The following is a 21,744-nucleotide window of genomic DNA, read 5'->3' as shown; positions in this document are numbered from 1 at the left end:
ATTATGTGGTTTGAATAATTCTTATATCAGATGTACAGTGGGGCAAAAAAGTATTTAGTCAGCCACCAATTGTGCAAGTTCTCCCACTTAAAAAGATGAGAGAGGCTTGTAATTTCCATCATAGGTACACTTCAACTATGACAGACAAAATGAGAAAAAAATCCAGAAAATCACATTGTAGGATTTTTTATGAATTTATTTGCAAATTATGGTGGAAAATAAGTATTTGGTCACCTACAATCAAGCAAGATTTCTGGCTCTCACAGACCTGTAACTTCTTCTTTAAGAGGCTCCTCTGTCCTCCACTCGTTACCTGTATTAATGGCACCTGTTTGAACTTGTTATCAGTATAAAAGACATCTGTCCACAACCTCAAACAGTCACACTCCAAACTCCACTATCCCAAAGAGCTGACAAAGGACACCAGAAACAAAATGGTAGACCTGCACCAGGCTGGGAAGACTGAATCTGCAATAGGTAAGCAGCTTGGTTTGAAGAAATCAACTGTGGGAGCAATTATTAGGAAATGGAAAAAATACAAGACCACTGATAATCTCACCTCGATCTGGGGCTCCACGCAAGATCTCACCTCGTGGGGTCAAAATGATCACAAGAACGGTGAGCAAAAATCCCAGAACCACACGGGGGGACCTAGTGAATGACCTGCAGAGAGCTGTGACCAAAGTAACAAAGCCTACCATCAGTAACACACTACGCCGCCAGGGACTCAAATCCTGCAGTGCCAGAGGTGTCCCCCTGCTTAAGCCAGTACATGTCCAGGCCCGTCTGAAGTTTGCTAGAGAGCATTTGGATGATCCAGAAGAAGATTGGGAGAATGTTATATGGTCAGATGAAACCAAAATAGAACTTTTTGGTAAAAACTCAACTCGTCGTGTTTGGAGGACAAGGAATACTGAGTTGCATCCAAATAACACCATACCTACTGTGAAGCATGGGGGTGGAAACCTCATGCTTTGGGGCTGTTTTTCAGCAAAGGGACAAGAACGACTGATCTGTGTAAAGAAAAGAATGAATGGGGCCATGTATCGTGAGATTTGAGTGAAAACCTCCTTCCATCAGCAAGGGCATTGAAGATGAAACATAGCTGGGTCTTTCAGCACGACAATGATCCCAAACACACCGCCCGGGCAACGAAGGAGTGGCTTCGTAAGAAGCATTTCAAGGTCCTGGAGTGTCCAAGCCAGTCTTCAGATCTCAACCCCATAGAAAATCATTGGAGGGAGTTGAAAGTCCGTGTTGCCCAGCAACAGCCCCAAAACATCACTACTCTAGAGGAGATCTGCATGGAGGGATGGGCAGAATACCAGCAACAGTGTGCGAAAACCTTGTGAAGACTTACAGAAAACATTTGACCTCTGTCATTGCCAACAAAGGCAATAACAAAGTATTGAGATAAACTTTTGTTATTGACCAAATACTTATTTTCCACCATATTTTGCAAATAAATTCATTACAAAATCCTATAATGTGATTTTCTGGATTTTTTTCTCTCATTTTGTCATAGTTGAAGTGTACCTATGATGAAAACTACAGGCCTCTCTCATCTATTTAAGTGGGCGAACTTACACAATTGGTGGCTGACTAAATACTTTTTTGCCCCACAGTATATACAGTATGAACATATACACAGAAACATACAGTATGTGAACAATTCAAAATGACAAATAAACCCTAATCCAATACTCTTGATATAAGGAACGCATTAGAATGACCTTGAATGTCTCTGATGGGACCACACAACAACACAATGGGAGTGTAAAGCCACATGGAGAACGTGTTCCATGCGTACTGTATCTAAACAAAACTACTGCTTTGTTTTCTTTTTGTTCCTCTCTATATTCTTCAACAGCGTTTGGTAAGTATTACTCTTACCCTCGCCATGCCCAAACCCTTTGGATATGTCCATAAGACTACAGTCACTCCAGCATTAAAGCAGTGTTCCCCAAATGGTGGTTCAGGACTAATTGGTGTCCCACCGCAAGTTCCTTTTTGATTGTAGGTCACAGTTAAGGACTGGACTGTGACTAGAAACATGATTTTTGTTTATTTGGATGGTCACAAGTCAAACAACTTTGAGGACCACTGCATTAAATTTCCTTTAAGATACTGAGTGAGTCCCTCTACAGTTCCTTTCTGTCCAGCTGGTCCCTCTCCTTCCTAGGCTCAGAGTGTCTCCACATACGCAAACACACACGCGCACACAGACACACACAAAACACACACATCCATCCATCATCTCCCTGAAAGGGGTATCGTGATGCATATGGTCCAAGAGTCATATTCTTCAAAAATGGCGTCTATTTTCTACAGCCATCTGTTATGTAGATCCTTCCAGCCATATGCATTAGGAGACTTCTGTAGGCCAATCCTCCTCATTAAATTGGGATTGAGGCTTGCAGAATTACCCCTAATGTATAACTTGGGATTCACACAACAGATGGTGTGCAATATGGACTCAGTTTGACATTACACCACGTTTGACATGTGAAATTGCCCGACAAATGTTGGATTTGAGTTAACTATCCCTTGGGTTAGTGATGATGGACTGACATCTCTCCTATTCAATTTTGGGCGGGGACACACACACACACACACACACACACACTAAAAGCACATGATCAACTCCAAAAAATCTGGACTCCACCCCCCACTAGATCAGGAGCAGGTCTTTAAACCAAGCAACCAATCTCATTCAGGGCCAGTCAGTCATTCACCACTGTCTGTGGTTGATTTTCCTGTTTTCCCCACCCTGGTTTCCTATATACCTTACCATTGTCAACAACTTGAATTGTGTGTGTGTGTGTGTGTGTGTGTGTGTGTGTGTGTGTGTGTGTCCATCTGTCTTTGTTTGCGTCTATGAGCATGTGTCTGTGTTTCATGTGCTGTCTCAAGGAGAGTGTGTTTTAATGCTGTAGGGTACTCTCTTTACCTCCCTCCCTCTCTTTACCTTCCCCACATGAAAAAAGACTACAGTTTACTATAGAATACTGCAGTACTTACTATAGAATTCTGTAGTAAACTCTAGTATACTGTAGAATACTATACTACACACTGTAGTATCCTTCGATCAAGTGTAGTACTTACTATAGAATGTTGTAGTATACTGTAGAATACTATAGTAAACACTATAGTATTATAATACTACATTATTGTCTGCAAAAACACTACAGACTGCAAAAACACAACACTTTTTTAAATCCCAATTTCATGATATACAATTGGTAGTTACAGTCTTGTCCCATTGCTGCAACTTCCATAGAGTTAAAGGTTGAGAGCCGTGCATCCTCCGAAACAGGACCCCACACAGCTTCTTGACACAATGCTCGCTTAACCCAGAAGCCATCTGCACCAATGTGTCGGAGGAAACACTGTACACCTGGCGACCGTGTCAACATGCAGGCGCCCGGCCCGCCACAGGAGTTGCTAGAGCGCGATAGGACAAGGACATCCCGGCCGGCCAAACCCTCCCCTAACCCGGACGACGCTGGGCCAATTGTGTGCCGCCTCATGGGTCTCGAACCAGGATCTGTAGTGATACAGCTAGCACTGCGATACAGTTCCTTAAACCAATGCACCACCCGGGAGGCCCCAACACTACACTTTTTTAGCTACAGTATTTAATTTGCATATACTCTGCCCATTCCGTCCCCCATATCCCAGTTTGTACCAGCCAAGTGAGAAACCTACATTATCATATATTGTGTTCCATACAGGTTATACGTTCAGAACACAGTCCTACCTACCTACAGATTATACGTTCAGAACACAGTCCTACCTACCTACAGATTATACATTCAGAACACAGTCCTACCTACCTACAGATTATACGTTCAGAACCCAGTCCTACCTACCTACAGATTATACGTTCAGAACACAGTCCTTCCTACATACAGATTATACATTCAGAACACAGTCCTACCTACCTACAGATTATACGTTCAGAACACAGTCCTACCTACCTACCTACAGATTATACGTTCAGAACACAGTCCTACCTACCTACAGATTATATGTTCAGAACACAGTTCTACCGACCTACAGATTATACGTTCAGAACACAGTCCTACCGACCTACAGATTATATGTTCAGAACACAGTTCTACCGACCTACAGATTATACGTTCAGAACACAGTCCTACCTACCTACAGATTATATGTTCAGAACACAGTTCTACCGACCTACAGATTATACGTTCAGAACACAGTCCTACCGACCTACAGATTATATGTTCAGAACACAGTTCTACCGACCTACAGATTATACGTTCAGAACACAGTCCTACCGACCTACAGATTATATGTTCAGAACACAGTCCTACCTACCTACAGATTATACGTTCAGAACACAGTCCTACCTACCTACCTACAGATTATACGTTCAGAACACAGTCCTACCTACCTACAGATTATATGTTCAGAACACAGTTCTACCGACCTACAGATTATACGTTCAGAACACAGTCCTACCGACCTACAGATTATATGTTCAGAACACAGTTCTACCGACCTACAGATTATACGTTCAGAACACAGTCCTACCGACCTACAGATTATATGTTCAGAACACAGTTCTACCGACCTACAGATTATACGTTCAGAACACAGTCCTACCTACCTACAGATTATACGTTCAGAACACAGTCCTACCTACCTACCTACAGATTATACGTTCAGAACACAGTCCTACCTACCTACCTACAGATTATACGTTCAGAACACAGTCCTACCTACATACAGATTATACATTCAGAACACAGTCCTACCTACATACAGATTATACGTTCAGAACACAGTCCTTCCTACATACAGATTATACGTTCAGAACACAGTCCTACCTACATACAGATTATACATTCAGAACACAGTCCTACCTACATACAGATTATACATTCAGAACACAGTCCTATCTACATACAGATTATACGTTCAGAACACAGTTCTACCGACCTACAGATTATACGTTCAGAACACAGTCCTACCTACCTACAGATTATATGTTCAGAACACAGTCCTACCTACCTACAGATTATATGTTCAGAACACAGTCCTACCTACATACAGATTATACGTTCAGAACACAGTCCTACCTACATACAGATTATACGTTCAGAACACAGTCCTACCTACATACAGATTATACGTTCAGAACACAGTCCTACCGACCTACAGATTATACGTTCAGAACACAGTCCTACCTACATACAGATTATACGTTCAGAACACAGTCCTTCCTACATACAGATTATACGTTCAGAACACAGTCCTACCGACCTACAGATTATACGTTCAGAACACAGTCCTACCTACATACAGATTATACGTTCAGAACACAGTCCTTCCTACCTACCTACAGTCCTACCGACCTTGTAATTAGTACAATATACTACAATCTGCAAAAACACTACATTAATTACTAGTAGTAACTAGTATATACTACAGTTTTCTTTTACTACAGTATTTATTTTATCAAATCAAATGTTATTGGTCATGTACACATGTTTTGCAGATGTTATCGCAGGTGCAGCGAAATGCTTGTGTTTCTAACTCCAACTGTGCTGTATTACCTAACAATACAAACACGCAAAAATTACGAAAGGAATTAAGAAATATCAGAAAATGGCCCGTGATCGTTTTGGTACACATACTGGATAGCTCTTCTTTGTCTACACCCATTCAGCATCGTTCACACCCTCTTAAGCCTTAGCCCTACACATCTTCTTAACACTTGATGCCATGTGAGGCCATGTGGTGACAGAGTGAATACGGTAGTGTATTAAACAACCAAATATTTCAAGACTAAAAGTGGTGAAAGTAGTAGCAAAAAGTAGTAGTAATGATACACATTATGTAGTCCTTGGCCTATATCCTAATCTGACTTTGGTGCAGGTCATGTTTTTCTTCAAATTACCGTCTCTGGTAAACACACACTATATCAAATAAAATCTATGTTTATTTGTCAAATGCACAAGATACAGAAGATCTAAACATAGTGTTGTGATGGGCCGGGTCTAGTAGTGTTGTGTTGTGATGGGCCGGGTCTAGTAGTGTTGTGTTTTGATGTGCCGGGTCTAGTATTGCTGTGTTGTGATGGGCCGGGTCTAGTAGTGCTGTGTTGTGATGGGCCGGGTCTAGTAGTGCTGTGTTGTGATGGGCCGGGTCTAGTAGTGCTGTGTTGTGATGGGCCGGGTCTAGTAGTGCTGTGTTGTGATGGGCCGGGTCTAGTAGTGCTGTGTTGTGATGGGCCGGGTCTAGTAGTGCTGTGTTGTGATGGGCCGGGTCTAGTGGTTCTGTGTTGTGCCAGGTCTAGTAGTGTTGTGTTGTGATGGGCCGGGTCTAGTAGTGTTGTGTTGTGTTGTGCCAGGTCTAGTAGTGCTGTGTTGTGATGGGCCGGGTCTAGTAGTGTTGTGTTGTGATGGGCCGGGTCTAGTAGTGCTGTGTTGTGATGGGCCGGGTCTAGTAGTGCTTTGTTGTGATGGGCCGGGTCTAGTAGTGCTGTGTTGTGATGGGCCGGGTTTAGTAGTGCTGTGTTGTGATGGGCCGGGTCTAGTAGTGCTGTGTTGTGATGGGCCGGGTCTAGTAGTGCTGTGTTGTGATGGGCAGGGTCTAGTAGTGCTGTGTTGTGATGGGCCGGGTCTAGTAGTGTTGTGTTGTGATGGCCGGGTCTAGTAGTGCTGTGTTGTGATGGGCCGGGTCTAGTAGTGTTGTGTTGTGATGGCCGGGTCTAGTAGTGCTGTGTTGTGATGGGCCGGGTCTAGTAGTGCTGTGTTGTGATGGGCCGGGTCTAGTAGTGCTGTGTTGTGATGGGCCGGGTCTAGTAGTGCTGTGTTGTGATGGGCCGGGTCTAGTAGTGTTGTGATGGGCCGGGTCTAGTAGTGCTGTGTTGTGATGGGCCGGGTCTAGTAGTGCTGTGTTGTGATGGGCCGGGTCTAGTAGTTCTGTGTTGTGCCAGGTCTAGTAGTGCTGTGTTGTGATGGGCCGGGTCTAGTAGTGCTGTGTTGTGATGGGCCGGGTCTAGTAGTGCTGTGTTGTGATGGGCCGGGTCTAGTAGTGCTGTGTTGTGATGGGCCGGGTCTAGTAGTGCTGTGTTGTGATGGGCCGGGTCTAGTAGTGCTGTGTATGTAATAAGCCGTGTCTGGCTTTACTCTACTGGGGATGATGGAGGTACTGTTTCAGAAATGGGAGTGGGGGGTGGGGGTCCCTGCCAAGTGTTGCATCCTTTAGGTTATTAGCAAATGTTCTGACACTGACCTGATCAAGGTGTACATTGTCGTATGAGTGTTTGCATGCCAGAGTGGGATGGTGAGACATTCTGATGTTGAACAGAGAGGCACAGTCTGCAGTCATCTGTTGATTTATTGTGTTGATCAACTGCCCTGGGAAGTCTTTTCTTGGTAGGGGGTTGGACACAACTATGTTGGTTGTTGGGAACATAGCCTGTGCCCACAGTGTTCTCACTGCCCCAGATACATTTTCACCTTTGGCACGAAGGTAATTTGTGCCAGTGTGGATGATGATGTTGTCAGGGGTGTCAATCCTGGTCTGACTGAGTAGCTGCATTGCACGGTCAGTCGTAGGACACCAGAACTTATATACCTGGTGTCTAGGGAATCATCTTTCCTGGGCCAAGAACTTCCCATTTGAATCGATAAGGATTGCAGTTGTGGGTGAATGTCTGGGTGGAGCAGACTGGGAGGCTGGGAGGTTGACCTGGGCTGGAGCAGGCTGGGAGGTTGACCTGGGCTGGAGCAGACTGGGAGGGGGGTGCAGTGTCATCAGGCTGTGGTGGAGGCCATGCTGGTTATGTTGGTCTCAGGTTCTGCCTGTGTTGTACCAAGCTGGTGGACATGTTCTCTAGATGCAGAGGACATAATGACTAGCGGCTAGTTGAGGGTGTCAATGTACCTCTCTCTGCACTAGCTCCTCTCTTGTTGTGCTCAGATGGTCTCTGAGGTCATCATTTGTCTGACTCGGTTTGTCTATTCTGCTTTCTAATTTAGCAGTAGATGCTCTTAGTTTCTGGGCAGTGTCATCCTCTTGAAGCTTGTTCTGTCTTAGTTCTATGACGTCTGCTTCGACTAGAGAGAGGGGGTTGTGGAAACGTTGCATAGCAAGTGTCCTTGGTGTTGTAGGTATGTCCTTGGCTCTGTCTGCTGCAGGTGAGGTAGGTAGAGGGACACTGAGGGCTTCTTGCTGGGTCACAGAGACTGTTGAGGTGTTGGGGCCTGCTTTTCTCCATCATCTCCCTCCTTTACTTTTTCCTCAGTTTCTGAGATTAGTCCTGCCTCTACTTTTAAGGTAACAAACATATTTTCTAAAGTCTGGAGGCTTGAATTATTGCCTGGTATCAATACAGTTCCATTATTGTAGAAGTTGACTATTTGATACGTGTTGCTCTGGTCAGCTTCTTCAAAAATGCTGATTTGACATCCTGATGCTGATGATGTCTCCCTTTTTGAGAAAGGGAAATGGTTGCAAATAACCCCTTTCCATATGTGCCCTCCTTTGGTATTAAATATTACATTTGCTCTTGTTTTGCAACTGGTAAGATCTGCAAACAGGCATTCATGGTTCTGTCCCATCATCAAACCTAGCTTTCTCCATCTGGATGTCTGGTGGGTAAACCATTTCCATAGCAATGCTGGTGATGTTGGCTACAATGTTGCAATATAAGCCTACCTTTTCCAAAACAGCTTGTTTCTTATATTATTGTCTCTGGTGTCTTTAGAGAACTGTTTTACTTTGATGTCCTTTGTCTTCTGTCCTTCCTTTGTCTTTCTACTGTGTTGTTAACAAGCTAATTTTTATTTATGGCTTGCTAGCTTAGCAACTGCTTAGCAACTGGTAAAGCTAACTGCACATTTTTATAAAAATAGATAATTTTTCACAAGCCCTATCTTCTACATTTTTTGCTTGTTCTGTCTCCCATTCAGTCTTGCAGTTTTCTTTCGTTTTCTCCAATGTATCTCACTCTAGAAACCATGGAAATGTCAATATTTGGAGAAGCACATTTTTTTCAAAAGCTCCTGCTGCTCAATTTGGAACCCTCTCCCTGCTACACTCCTACCTACCTCTCTGTCTCTCTCTACCTTCCTTCCTCCTCCTTCCCCCTGTCTCTCTATATACCACCCTCTCTCTCTCTACCTTCCTTCCTCCTCCCTCCCCCTGTCTCTCTCTATACCTCCCTCTCTCTCTCTACCTTCCTTCCTCCTCCCTCCCCCTGTCTCTCTCTATACCTCCCTCTCTCTCTACCTTCCTTCCTCCTCCCTCCCCCTGTCTCTCTCTATACCACCCTCTCTCTCTCTACCTTCCTTCCTCCTCCCTCCCCCTGTCTCTCTCTATACCTACCCCCTCTCTCTCTCTACCTTCCTTCCTCCTCCCTCCCCCTGTCTCTCTCTATACCTCCCTCTCTCTCTACCTCCCTTCCTCCTCCCTCCCCCTGTCTCTCTCTATACCACCCTCTCTCTCTCTACCTTCCTTCCTCCTCCCTCCCCCTGTCTCTCTCTATACCTCCCTCTCTCTCTACCTTCCTTCCTCCCTCCTCCCTCCCCCTGTCTCTCTCTATACCTCCCTCTCTCTCTTCTCCCTCTCTCTACCTTCCTTCCTCCTCCCTCCCGTCTCTCTCTATACAACCCTCACTCTCTTCTCCCTCTCTCTTTATACCCTTCTCCCTCCATCTCTCTCTACCCTCCTCCCTCCCCCTCTCTCTAGCTCTCTCTCTCTCGCTCTCTCTCTCTAGCCTCCTCCCTCCCCCCTCTCTCTTTACCCCTCTCCTATCTTCCTCTCACTCTACCCTCCTCTCCTATCCTCTCTCTACCATCCTCTCTCTACCATCCTCTCTCTACCCTCCTCTCTCCCCTCTCTCGCTCTACCCTCCTCTCTCTCTCCTTTACCTCCTTCCTCTCTCTCTACTCGCTCTCTCCCCCTCTCCCTCTCTCCCTCTCTTTTTCCATCCCCCTCGTCTTATAAAGCAGTGCTTGCTTGTTGCACAGATAAGTTATTCTTGTTTTGCGCCCAGCTCTGCACTGTTCCACAGGGAAAGGAGAGCGAGGGAAAGAGGGGAGGGGGGTGGGGGGTTCTGCCTATTTTGCCTTTCATGTGTCTGCAGAAGAGATAAGCAAAGAGATGTCAGCTGCAGTGGAGACAGAGATGACTCAATAAACACACATGCACCCTAACAAGACAACTTCCCATAGCTCCCAGAGTATTACTGTAACTTCAACCTCTGTAGATAAGTTGTTGTCCAGGAGCAGATACCATACCCCTGAGAATGAACCTCCCTCCCTCCCTCCCTCCCTCCCTCCCTCCCTCCCTCCCTCCCTCCCTCCCTCCCTCCCTCCCTCCCTCCCTCCCTCCCTCCCTCCCTCCCTCCCTCCCTCCCCTCCCTCCCTCCCTCCCTCCCTCCCTCCGTCTGTGTCTCTGTCTCTAACACACACACCATACACACATAAACACACAGACAGCCCACTGTCATTACGTAAACTACAGTCTAGTCTCGGGTATGTCTCTCATTAAATACAGCGCCTGGATCGATCTCGCCTTCTCTGCTCAGTCTCTCTTTTTCTCTCTACACCATATTAAGAACACCTATTGAGTTGCACCCCCCACCCTTTTGCCTTCAGAACAGACTCAATTTGTTGGGGCATGGACTGTGCAAAGTGTCAAAAGCGTTCCACATGGATGCTGGCCCATGTTTACTCCAATACGTCCCACAGGTGTGTCAAGTTGGCTGCATGTTCTGTGGGTAGTGGACCATTCTTGACACACACAGGAAACTGTTGAGCGGGAAAAACCCAGCAGTGTTGCAGTTCTTCACACAAGCCAGTGCGCCTGGCACCTCGTACCATACCCTGTTCAAAGGCACTTCAATCATTCATCCTCTGAATAGCACACACACAATTCATGTCTCAATTGTCTCAAGGCTTAAAAATCCTTATTTAACCTTTCTCCTCCCATTCATCTACACTGATTGAAGTGGATTTAACAAGTGACATCAATAAATGATCATAGCTTTCACCTGGATTCACCTGTTCAGTCTTTTTGTCATGGAAAGTGCAGGTGTTCTGAATGTTTTTTTATACTCAGTGTATGTATCTTTGTCTGTAGACTCCTGAGGGACAAAAATACTTGCAAACATAGCAGGCTCCCAATTACGCCAGACAGGTCTGGTAAATACCCCCCTACCCCAACAAGCTCCTCTGGCAAATACCCCCCTACCCCAACAAGCTCCTCTGGCAAATACCCCCCTACCCCAACAAGCTCCGCTGGCAAATACCCCCTACCCCAACAAGCTCCTCTGACAAATACCCCCTACCCCAACAAGCTCCTCTGGCAAATACCCCCCTACCCCAACAAGCTCCTCTGGCAAATACCCCCCTACCCCAACAAGCTCCTCTGGCAAATACCCCCCTACCCCAACAAGCTCCTCTGGCAAATACCCCCCTACCCCAACAAGCTCCTCTGGAAAATACCCCCCTACCCCAACAAGCTCCTCTGGCAAATACCCCCCTACCCCAACAAGCTCCTCTTCAAATACCCCCTACCCCAACAAGCTCCTCTGGCAAATACCCCCAACCCCAACAAGCTCCTCTTTCAAATACCCCCTACCCCAACAAGCTCCTCTGGCAAATACCCCCAACCCCAACAAGCTCCTCTTTCAAATACCCCCCTACCCCAACAAGCTCCTCTGGCAAATACCCCCTACCCCAACAAGCTCCTCTTTCAAATACCCCCTATCCCAACAAGCTCCTCTTTCAAATACCCCCTACCCCAACAAGCTCCTCTTTCAAATACCCCCCCTACCCCAACAAGCTCCTCTTTCAAATACCCCCCTACCCCAACAAGCTCCTCTGGCAAATACCCCCAACCCCAACAAGCTCCTCTTTCAAATACCCCCTACCCCAACAAGCTCCTCTTCAAATACCCCCTACCCCAACAAGCTCCGCTGGCAAATACCCCCTACCCCAACAAGCTCCTCTTTCAAATACCCCCTACCCCAACAAGCTCCTCTGGCAAATACCCCCTACCCCAACAAGCTCCTCTGGCAAATACCCCCTACCCCAACAAGCTCCTCTGGCAAATACCCCCTACCCCAACAAGCTCCTCTGGCAAATACCCCCTACCCCAACAAGCTCCTCTGGCAAATCCAAATACCCCCCTACCCCAACAACCCCCTACCCCAACAAGCTCCTCTGGCAAATACCCCCTACCCCAACAAGCTCCTCTGGCAAATACCCCCTACCCCAACAAGCTCCTCTTTCAAATACCCCCCTACCCCAACAAGCTCCTCTGGCAAATACCCCCTACCCCAACAAGCTCCTCTGGCAAATACCCCCTACCCCAACAAGCTCCTCTGGCAAATACCCCCTACCCCAACAAGCTCCTCTGGCAAATACCCCCCAACCCCAACAAGCTCCTCTGGCAAATACCCCCTACCCCAGCAAGCTCCTCTGGCAAATACCCCCTACCCCAAAAGCTCCTCTTTCAAATACCCCCCTACCCCAACAAGCTCCTCTGGCAAATACCCCCTACCCCAACAAGCTCCTCTGGCAAATACCCCCTACCCCAACAAGCTCCTCTGGCAAATACCCCCCTACCCCAACATGCTCCGCTGGCAAATACCCCCTACCCCAACAAGCTCCTCTGGCAAATACCCCCTACCCCAACAAGCTCCTCTGGCAAATACCCCCTACCCCAACAAGCTCCTCTGGCAAATACCCCCTACCCCAACAAGCTCCGCTGGCAAATACCCCCCTACCCCAACAAGCTCCTCTGGCAAATACCCCCCTACCCCAACAAGCTCCTCTGGCAAATACCCCCCTACCCCCAACAAGCTCCTCTGGCAAATACCCCCTACCCCAACAAGCTCCGCTGGCAAATACCCCCCTACCCCAACAAGCTCCTCTGGCAAATACCCCCTACCCCAACAAGCTCCGCTGGCAAATACCCCCTACCCCAACAAGCTCCTCTGGCAAATACCCCCTACCCCAACAAGCTCCTCTGGCAAATACCCCCTACCCCAACAAGCTCCTCTGGCAAATACCCCCTACCCCAACAAGCTCCTCTGGCAAATACCCCCCTACCCCAACAAGCTCCTCTGGCAAATACCCCCTACCCCAACAAGCTCCTCTGGCAAATACCCCCTACCCCAACAAGCTCCTCTGGCAAATACCCCCTACCCCAACAAGCTCCTCTGGCAAATACCCCCTACCCCAACAAGCTCCTCTGGCAAATACCCCCAACCCCAACAAGCTCCGCTGGCAAATACTCCCCAACCCCAACAAGCTCCGCTGGCAAATACCCCCTACCCCAACAAGCTCCTCTTTCAAATACCCCCCTACCCCAACAAGCTCCTCTGGCAAATACCCCCAACCCCAACAAGCTCCTCTTTCAAATACCCCCCTACCCCAACAAGCTCCTCTGGCAAATACCCCCCAACCCCAACAAGCTCCTCTTTCAAATACCCCCCTACCCCAACAAGCTCCGCTGGCAAATACCCCCCTACCCCAACAAGCTCCTCTTTCAAATACCCCCCTATCCCAACAAGCTCCTCTTTCAAATACCCCCTACCCCAACAAGCTCCTCTTTCAAATACCCCCTACCCCAACAAGCTCCTCTTTCAAATACCCCCTACCCCAACAAGCTCCTCTGGCAAATACCCCCTTCCCCAACAAGCTCCTCTTTCAAATACCCCCTACCCCAACAAGCTCCTCTTTCAAAAGCCCCCTACCCCAACAAGCTCCGCTGGCAAATACCCCCTACCCCAACAAGCTCCTCTTTCAAATACCCCCTACCCCAACAAGCTCCTCTGGCAAATACCCCCTACCCCAACAAGCTCCTCTGGCAAATACCCCCTACCCCAACAAGCTCCTCTGGCAAATACCCCCTACCCCAACAAGCTCCTCTGGCAAATACCCCCTACCCCAACAAGCTCCTCTGGCAAATACCCCCTACCCCAACAAGCTCCTCTGGCAAATACCCCCTACCCCAACAAGCTCCGCTGGCAAATACCCCCCTACCCCAACAAGCTCCTCTGGCAAATACCCCCCTACCCCAACAAGCTCCTCTGGCAAATACCCCCAACCCCAACAAGCTCCGCTGGCAAATACCCCCCTACCCCAACAAGCTCCTCTGGCAAATACCCCCCCCCCTACCCCAACCCCCTCACCCAACAAGCTCCTCTGGCAAATACCCCCTACCCCAACAAGCTCCTCTGGCAAATACCCCCTACCCCAACAAGCTCCTCTGGCAAATACCCCCTACCCCAACAAGCTCCGCTGGCAAATACCCCCTACCCCAACAAGCTCCTCTGGCAAATACCCCCTACCCCAACAAGCTCCGCTGGCAAATACCCCCTACCCCAACAAGCTCCTCTGGCAAATACCCCCCTACCCCAACAAGCTCCTCTGGCAAATACCCCCTACCCCAACAAGCTCCTCTGGCAAATACCCCCCTACCCCAACAAGCTCCTCTGGCAAATACCCCCTACCCCAACAAGCTCCGCTGGCAAATACCCCCCTACCAAATCCACACTCTGCTTTTGTCATGTTCTGTAGTACGCTTTTCTATCACACTACTATAAGCCAGGGGGAGCCTGAAAGCCACTGTGTGTGTGTGTGTGTGTGTGTGTGTGTGTGTGTGTGTGTGTGTGTGTGTGTGTGTGTGTGTGTGTGTGTGTCTGCATTCAGTTGTGCATATTTTTTTTTGTGAACACTTGTGTGTGGTTCTGCCCCTGACCTCATTTCAAAATCACCCAGTTTGTTATAAGGGCCTTGTAAACGTTGTGAAGGGCTTTCAGCAAAATATGCTCAAGGTAAAAATGACTGAAAGAATAAAAACAATGTTCCATGATAATAACATGCTTTAGGAGACTGGGATAATAATGTACAATGTTGCTAAACACTTCAGTGAAGTGTGCAGAGAAAGAGAGATCGAGAGGGGATTTCAAGTTATATGCTCCAGGGACTCCTATTGTGTGTAGCTAGCTATATGCTCCAAGGACTCCTGTTGTGTGTAGCTAGCTATATGCTCCAGGGACTCCTGTTGTGTGTAGCTAGCTATATGCTCCAGGGACTCCTGTTGTGTGTAGCTAGCTATATGCTCCAGGGACTCATGTTGTGTGTAGCTAGCTATATGCTCCAGGGACTCCTGTTGTGTGTAGCTAGCTATATGCTCCAGGAATTCATATTGTGTGTTGCTAGCTATATGCTCCAAGGACTCCTATTGTGTGTAGCTAGCTATATGCTCCAGGGACTCCTATTGTGTGTCGCTAGCTATATGCTCCAGGGACTCCTATTGTGTGTAGCTAGCTATATGCTTCAGGGACTCCTATTGTGTGTAGCTAGCTATATGCTCCAGGGACTCCTGTTGTGTGTTGCTGGCTATATGCTCCATGAATTCATATTGTGTATTGCTAGCTATATGCTCCAGGAATTCATATTGTGTGTAGCTAGCTATATGCTCCAGGGACTCCTGTTGTGTGTAGCTAGCTATATGCTCCAGGGACTCCTATTGTGTGTTGCTAGCTATATGCTCCAGGAATTCATATTGTGTGTAGCTAGATATATGCTCCAGGAATTCATAATGTGTGTAGCTAGCTATATGCTCCAGGAATTCATATTGTGTGTAGCTAGATATATGCTACAGGAATTCATATTGTGTGTAGCTAGATATATGATCCAGGAATTCATAATGTGTGTAGCTAGCTATATGCTCCAGGAATTCATATTGTGTGTAGCTAGATATAAGCTACAGGAATTCATAATGTGTGTAGCTAGCTATATGCTCCAGGAATTCATATTGTGTGTCGCTAGATATATGCTCCAGGAATTCATAATGTGTATAGCTAGCTATATGCTCCAGGAATTCATAATGTGTGTAGCTAGCTATATGCTCCAGGAATTCATATTGTGTGTAGCTAGATATATGCTCCAGGAATTCATAATGTGTATAGCTAGCTATATGCTCCAGGAATTCATAATGTGTGTAGCTAGCTATATGCTCCAGGAATTCATAATGTGTGTAGCTAGCTATATGCTCCAGGAATTCATATGTGTGTAGCTAGCTATATGCTCCAGGAATTCATAATGTGTGTAGCTAGCTATATGCTCCAGGAATTCATAATGTGTGTAGCTAGCTATATGCTCCAGGAATTCATGTGTGTAGCTAGCTATATGCTCCAGGAATTCATCATGTGTGTAGCTAGCTATATGCTCCAGGAATTCATAATGTGTGTAGCTAGCTATATGCTCCAGGAATTCATAATGTGTGTAGCTAGCTATATCCCATTAAGCTGGCTGTGGGGAACATAGATTTTTCATGGCAGAAAGGAACCAGTAATGGAAAATCTCTCTTTATCCGTTTTCATGGTAGTTTTAATCAGTTTAATGATGAGTAAATATAGTTTTGATTTATGAATGTATCATTAATTACCCCATAGCATTGCCTCTTTTTATTCTCACGCTCTCTCTCTCTCTCTCTCTCTCTCTCACTCTCACTCTCACTCTCTCGCTCTCTCTCGCATATCCTCTTTCTCACTTTTTCTTTCATTCTCCCCCCTCTCTCTCTTTCTCTCTCTTTCTCTGTCTCTCAGGTGCCCTCCAGATAGAGAACAGTGAGGAGTTAGACCAGGGAAAGTATGAGTGTGTGGCCACTAACTCTCAGGGAGTGCGTTACTCTTCCCCGGCCAACCTGTATGTACGAGGTAGGAACTTACCATGGGTATAAGAACACACACACAAACACACACGTGCATTATAACACACACACCTGTCACACAGCTGAAACAGCTGTCACCATTATACAATGTATTAAGTGGTGTTAAGTCCTAGTTTATCTACATGTTTTTTTTGTTATTTATTTTCTTCCTATTTGCATCCACTAACCAAACCAAACCTTTCCACCAAGTGAAACACCAGTTGGTGACCTAAGATTGATAATGTTCCAGACTAAACTGGGTTTTACAGGTGTTGCATCAAGGTGCTGTTTTTTGTAATAACTGCCACTGAATGGAATTAGACAAAAAGGAATAGGCCAGTGATGTCATACTGCACTGGGGCCAATGTGCAGTTCCAGGGTCTTTGCTACAGTATGACATCACAATTGTCCTCTTCATATTTTTCTAAATTGAGGGCCACAGTGACTGAGAGTTAGTTTTTCTCTTTGCACTTTAAAGTGGAACTGACAGTGTTTTAACTACTTTGCAGATATGAAACAAACAGACAATTCCCAGTTTATGCTACAAAACCAACTTTATAACAGGTTTTAAAAATAGGTTCTATGTGACTCAACATTCCATGACGTTCACTAAGGCATTGTTCGCAGAATAGATGGATGCAGTTCAATGCATGATTAATATACACAAATCCTAAAAGTTCTAAGAATTTATGATAACGTGAAAATGACCATATCTAAGGTCTCGCTTGTCAGAAAATGTAAATATATTTATATATATATATATATCTTCCTCTGGGTGTATATGAACAGATTTCATGGTCCTAAAATGCAGTCAGTTCCACTTTAATACAGTGATTGGCTAGGGAATACATTTGGTTTCTCAAGTCTAACTGATACACAAAAAAAACATAATGCAAACCAACAGCCAGTGTGGCCCTCCAGGGGTCTCAAACGGCCTTCCGTTTGAGACCCCTGCTCTAGGTTCTCGACTGGTGTAAAGGAGACTGGAATTAGGGGTTCTAGACTCAAATTTCTAAGCTCTTTAGCCCCTGAGTTTGAAGTTCCTGATCCTACATTTGAAGTGGGTTCTGTGGTTCTGTGAAGAACGGTGTGAATGTGCGTGTGTACATTTGTGTGACTGTGTGTGTGCGGTGTGTGTGAGGCTTTGAGCTGGACGTTTTTACTCTCTGTTTCCCCGTTCTCTCTCTCCCCATCACGTCATTGTGTTCTGCATCAACCCCCTTACATCCCCCAGAGCAACGAGAAGGTTGGTGTGTTATTTTCTTTCGGTACTCCTTCCTTTTTATAACACATTTACACCTGAAGTTAGGAGCGATACATCAGTCTTAAACAGTCTAGAAAAGACATATGAATAACCCTCATGTCAAATTGGTTTTAATTTGATAAACACACTTCTTTGATTGAAGGCGTTTCACTATGCTGCAATGAGGCTAGCTGCCTACGCAGTCATTTGCATTGATTGCATTGTGTGGCCTTGTTTGTAGACCTTTGATATTGCTTTCATCCGAGCGCAACGTTCTCTGCATGGAACATTCTTGTTGTCATGGAGACCCAGGAATTGGAAATAAAAAGAAGGCTATCTATGCATGGACGGAGAGCGGAGGTGGCGCTTGCATGCCTGTACCCAGGCTAACTGTGTATGGCACGGCTCCAAGTGTGTGTGTGTGTGCGTGCATGTGCTCTGTGTGCGTCTATTTTTTTTATTGATTTCTGTTGTCTTGTCCCATGTCTTGTATTTATTGTTCTGTCTTTGTGGGTTTGTGTTATGTAACTGTCATTCTTCTGCACTTGTGGCATGTTGTGTGTCGCGTTGCCAATGTGTTTTGGTATTGTGTGTGGTCTCTGTGTGTTGTATTGGTCTGCTGCTGTTTGTTTGCGTACATACTATGTGTAGCCAGCTTAGTATTTGTATACTGAGTGGTCCTCATATCCCCTCAGGGAAAATAAAGCATTCAAATAAGGCTTTATTCAAGTGGCATTTAAAAGTAGCTTATAATTATTTACACGCTTGTTTGGTGAGCAAAGACTAAGTTAGTTCTGCTGGCTCAACATAAACTTACACTCAGAGGCCAAAAGCACACACCGTATTGTTCTGCTTTCTTTCTTTATGTACATTATCTGTATTTATATTCAGATTAACAAAATGTACATTCATATTTATTTGCACAAAAAAAGTTATTTCAGTGGATTGTGTCCTTCCACAGTATACTGTTATTCACACAGAGATCCTATGGAATTCTATGGTTATACTACATTAAATCAAATCAAATCACATGTATTTTTCACATACACATGGTTAGCAGATGTTAATGCGAGTGTAGCGAAATGCTTGTGCTTCTAGTTCCGACAATGCAGTAATAACCAACGAGTAATCAAACCTAACAATTACAAAACTACTACCTTATAAAACTACTACCTTATACACACATTATATTAGTATGTTATTGTTCACACAGAGATCCTATGGAATTCTATGGTTATACTACATTATATTAGTATGTTATAGTTCACACAGAGATCCTATGGAATTCTATGGTTATACTACATTATATTAGTATGTCATTTTCACACAGAGATCCTATGGAATTGGTTATTCAGCTGCTAAGTAGCGGTTGCTTTGGTTATGAACTATATAACGTCCTCTATTGATTGGCAGTTGAAATGAACAATGTATCCTCCTCGATATTGATGTATATTTATTGAACACACATATTAATTAAACATCTCCACTTCTTTATTAGATCAGGCAGGATTAACCTGTGTAAATGCCAACAGGGCTTTAGTGTGCTGTGGCTGTGCTCTTTAATGAAATGCAACGGTATCCCAGGCAGCTCTCAATCCCAACCTACTAGGGTCTAGCATCCTCATCAACTCTACCCTGTAGACAATCCTGTTGTTGATACTGGAGCAGAATAAATCATGACATTACAATTGTACCCCTTGGCCTATACAGTCTATAGTAGGCTACTTAATTAACAAGCAAAACCAGTAAGCAAAACCAGAAGAGATGCTATTCTATCAACATTCTGGCCAGAGATCTTTCTTGAGAAGGGCTCTAGAAATATCCTTTATATGTTTATATGTACATATACATATATGTATATGTACCTTGTTTTATTGATACTGAACTCACATGAATAAATGTCTCTTTTTCAGCACCCTGTCTTTCAAAGATGATTCGAAAAAATCCAAATAACTTCACAGATCTTCATTGTAAAGGGTTTAAACACGGTTTCCCATGCTTGTTCAATGAACCATAAATTAATTAATTAATGAACATGCACCTGTGGAACGGTCCTTAAGACACTATCAGCTTACAGACGGGAGGCAGTTAAGGTCACAGTTATTAAAACTTAGGACACTAAAGAGGCCTTTCTACTGACTCTGAAAAACACCAAGAGAAAGATGCCCAGGGTCTCTGCTCATCTGCGTGAACGTTCCTTAGGCATGCTGCAATGAGGACTGCAGATGTGGCCAGGGCAATAAATTGCAATGTCCGTACTGTGAGACGCCTAAGACAGTGCTACAGGGAGACAGGACGGACTTCTGATCGTCTGGACTTCTGATCGTCCTCGCAGTGGCAGACCACATGTAACAACACCTGCACGCGATCGGTACATCCTAACATCACACCTGCGGGACAGGTACGGGATGGCAACAACAACTGCCCAAGTTACACTAGGAATGCCCAATCCCTCCATCAGTGCTCAAACTGTCCACAATAGGCTGAGAGAGGCTGGACTGAGGGCTTGTAGGCCTGTTGTAAGGCAGGCCCTCACCCGACATCACCGGCAACAACACCGCCTATGTGCACAAACCCACCGTTGATTGACCAGACAGGACTGGCAAAAAGTGCTCTTCACAGACGAGTCGCGGTTTTGTCTCACCAGGAGTGATGGTCGGATTCACTTTTATTTTCGAAGGAATGAGAATTACACCAAGGCCTGTACTCTGGAGTGGGATCGATTTGGAGGGTCCATCATGGTCCGGGGAGGTGTGTCACAGCATCATCGGACTGAGCTTGTTGTCATTGCAGGCCATCTCAACGCTGTGTGTTACAGGAAAGACATCCTCCTCCCTCATGTGGTACCCTTCCTGCAGGCTCATCTTGACATGACCCTCCAGCATGACCAATGCCACCAGCCATACTGCTTGTTCTGTGCGTGATTTCCTGCAAGTCAGGAATGTCAGTGTTCTGCCATGGCCAACGTAGAGCTCGGATCTCAATCCCCTTGAGCATGTCTGGGACCTGTTGGATTGGAGGGTGAGGGCTAGGGCCATTCCCCCCAGAAATGTCTGGGAACTTGCAGGTGCCTTGGTGGAAGAGAGGGGTAACATCTCACAGCAAGAACTGGCAAATCTGGTGCAGTCCATGAGGAGGAGATGCACTGCAGTACTTAATGCAGGTGGTGGCCACAACAGATACTTACTGTTACTTTTGATTCTGACCCCCCTTTGTTCAGGGACACATTATTAAATTTCTGTTAGTCACATGTCTGTGGAACTTGTTCAGTTTATGTCTCAGTTGTTGAATATTGTTATGTTCATACAAATATTTGCACATGTTAAGTTTGCTGAAAATAAACGCAGTTGTCAGTGAGAGGACATTTCTTTTTTTGCTGAGTTTATATGTCTGATAGTAAATAGGTTGTCACTGCCTGACCGTTCATTCTCGGCCTTATCTTTGTTCAGCACTTGAATATTGTGCTGTCCTGCTGCTGAGCTGGATGTACCCTACTTTCCTAGACAGAAATGTCCACATTCTCTTCTTCAGCTTTAACAAGTCTCCCTACCTTGAGGGAACTTCCAGTCGTTAGATATGTATACCACACGTTATGCACACACTTTAAGTGTTTAGTATTTTCTTAAATAAAATATCAAGCTGAATTGTATGGTACTGCGTACAGTAGGTGCTCTTGTCTGCTGCATGGTTTTAACCTGGTCACTTTGTTTCTGTTTGTCTCTGTCTGGCTCTTGCATGCTTTGGAGAGAATCTGCCTGCCTGCCTTTTGATTTGATGTCTCTTATAAC

At 45.6% G+C, this 21,744-nt stretch overlaps 1 protein-coding gene across 5 annotated transcripts in view; it reads left to right on the top strand.

Annotated features, from left to right (window-relative positions):
- The window catches only part of LOC135510748 (receptor-type tyrosine-protein phosphatase S-like), a 139,433-nt gene that overhangs the window by 58,611 nt on the left and 59,078 nt on the right, over window positions 1-21,744 (top strand). For all 5 annotated transcript variants that reach the window (XM_064931956.1, XM_064931934.1, XM_064931942.1 and 2 more), the window contains one exon: window positions 16,610-16,720. In XM_064931956.1, coding sequence (XP_064788028.1) covers window positions 16,610-16,720 — 111 coding nt within the window. The remainder of the gene's footprint in view (window positions 1-16,609; window positions 16,721-21,744) is intronic.

This window comes from Oncorhynchus masou, chromosome 3 (genome assembly GCF_036934945.1).
Source record: "Oncorhynchus masou masou isolate Uvic2021 chromosome 3, UVic_Omas_1.1, whole genome shotgun sequence".
NCBI lineage: Eukaryota > Metazoa > Chordata > Actinopteri > Salmoniformes > Salmonidae > Oncorhynchus > Oncorhynchus masou.
The sequence above is the reverse complement of the archived record's forward strand: the minus strand, read 5'-3'. Positions and strand labels throughout refer to the sequence as shown.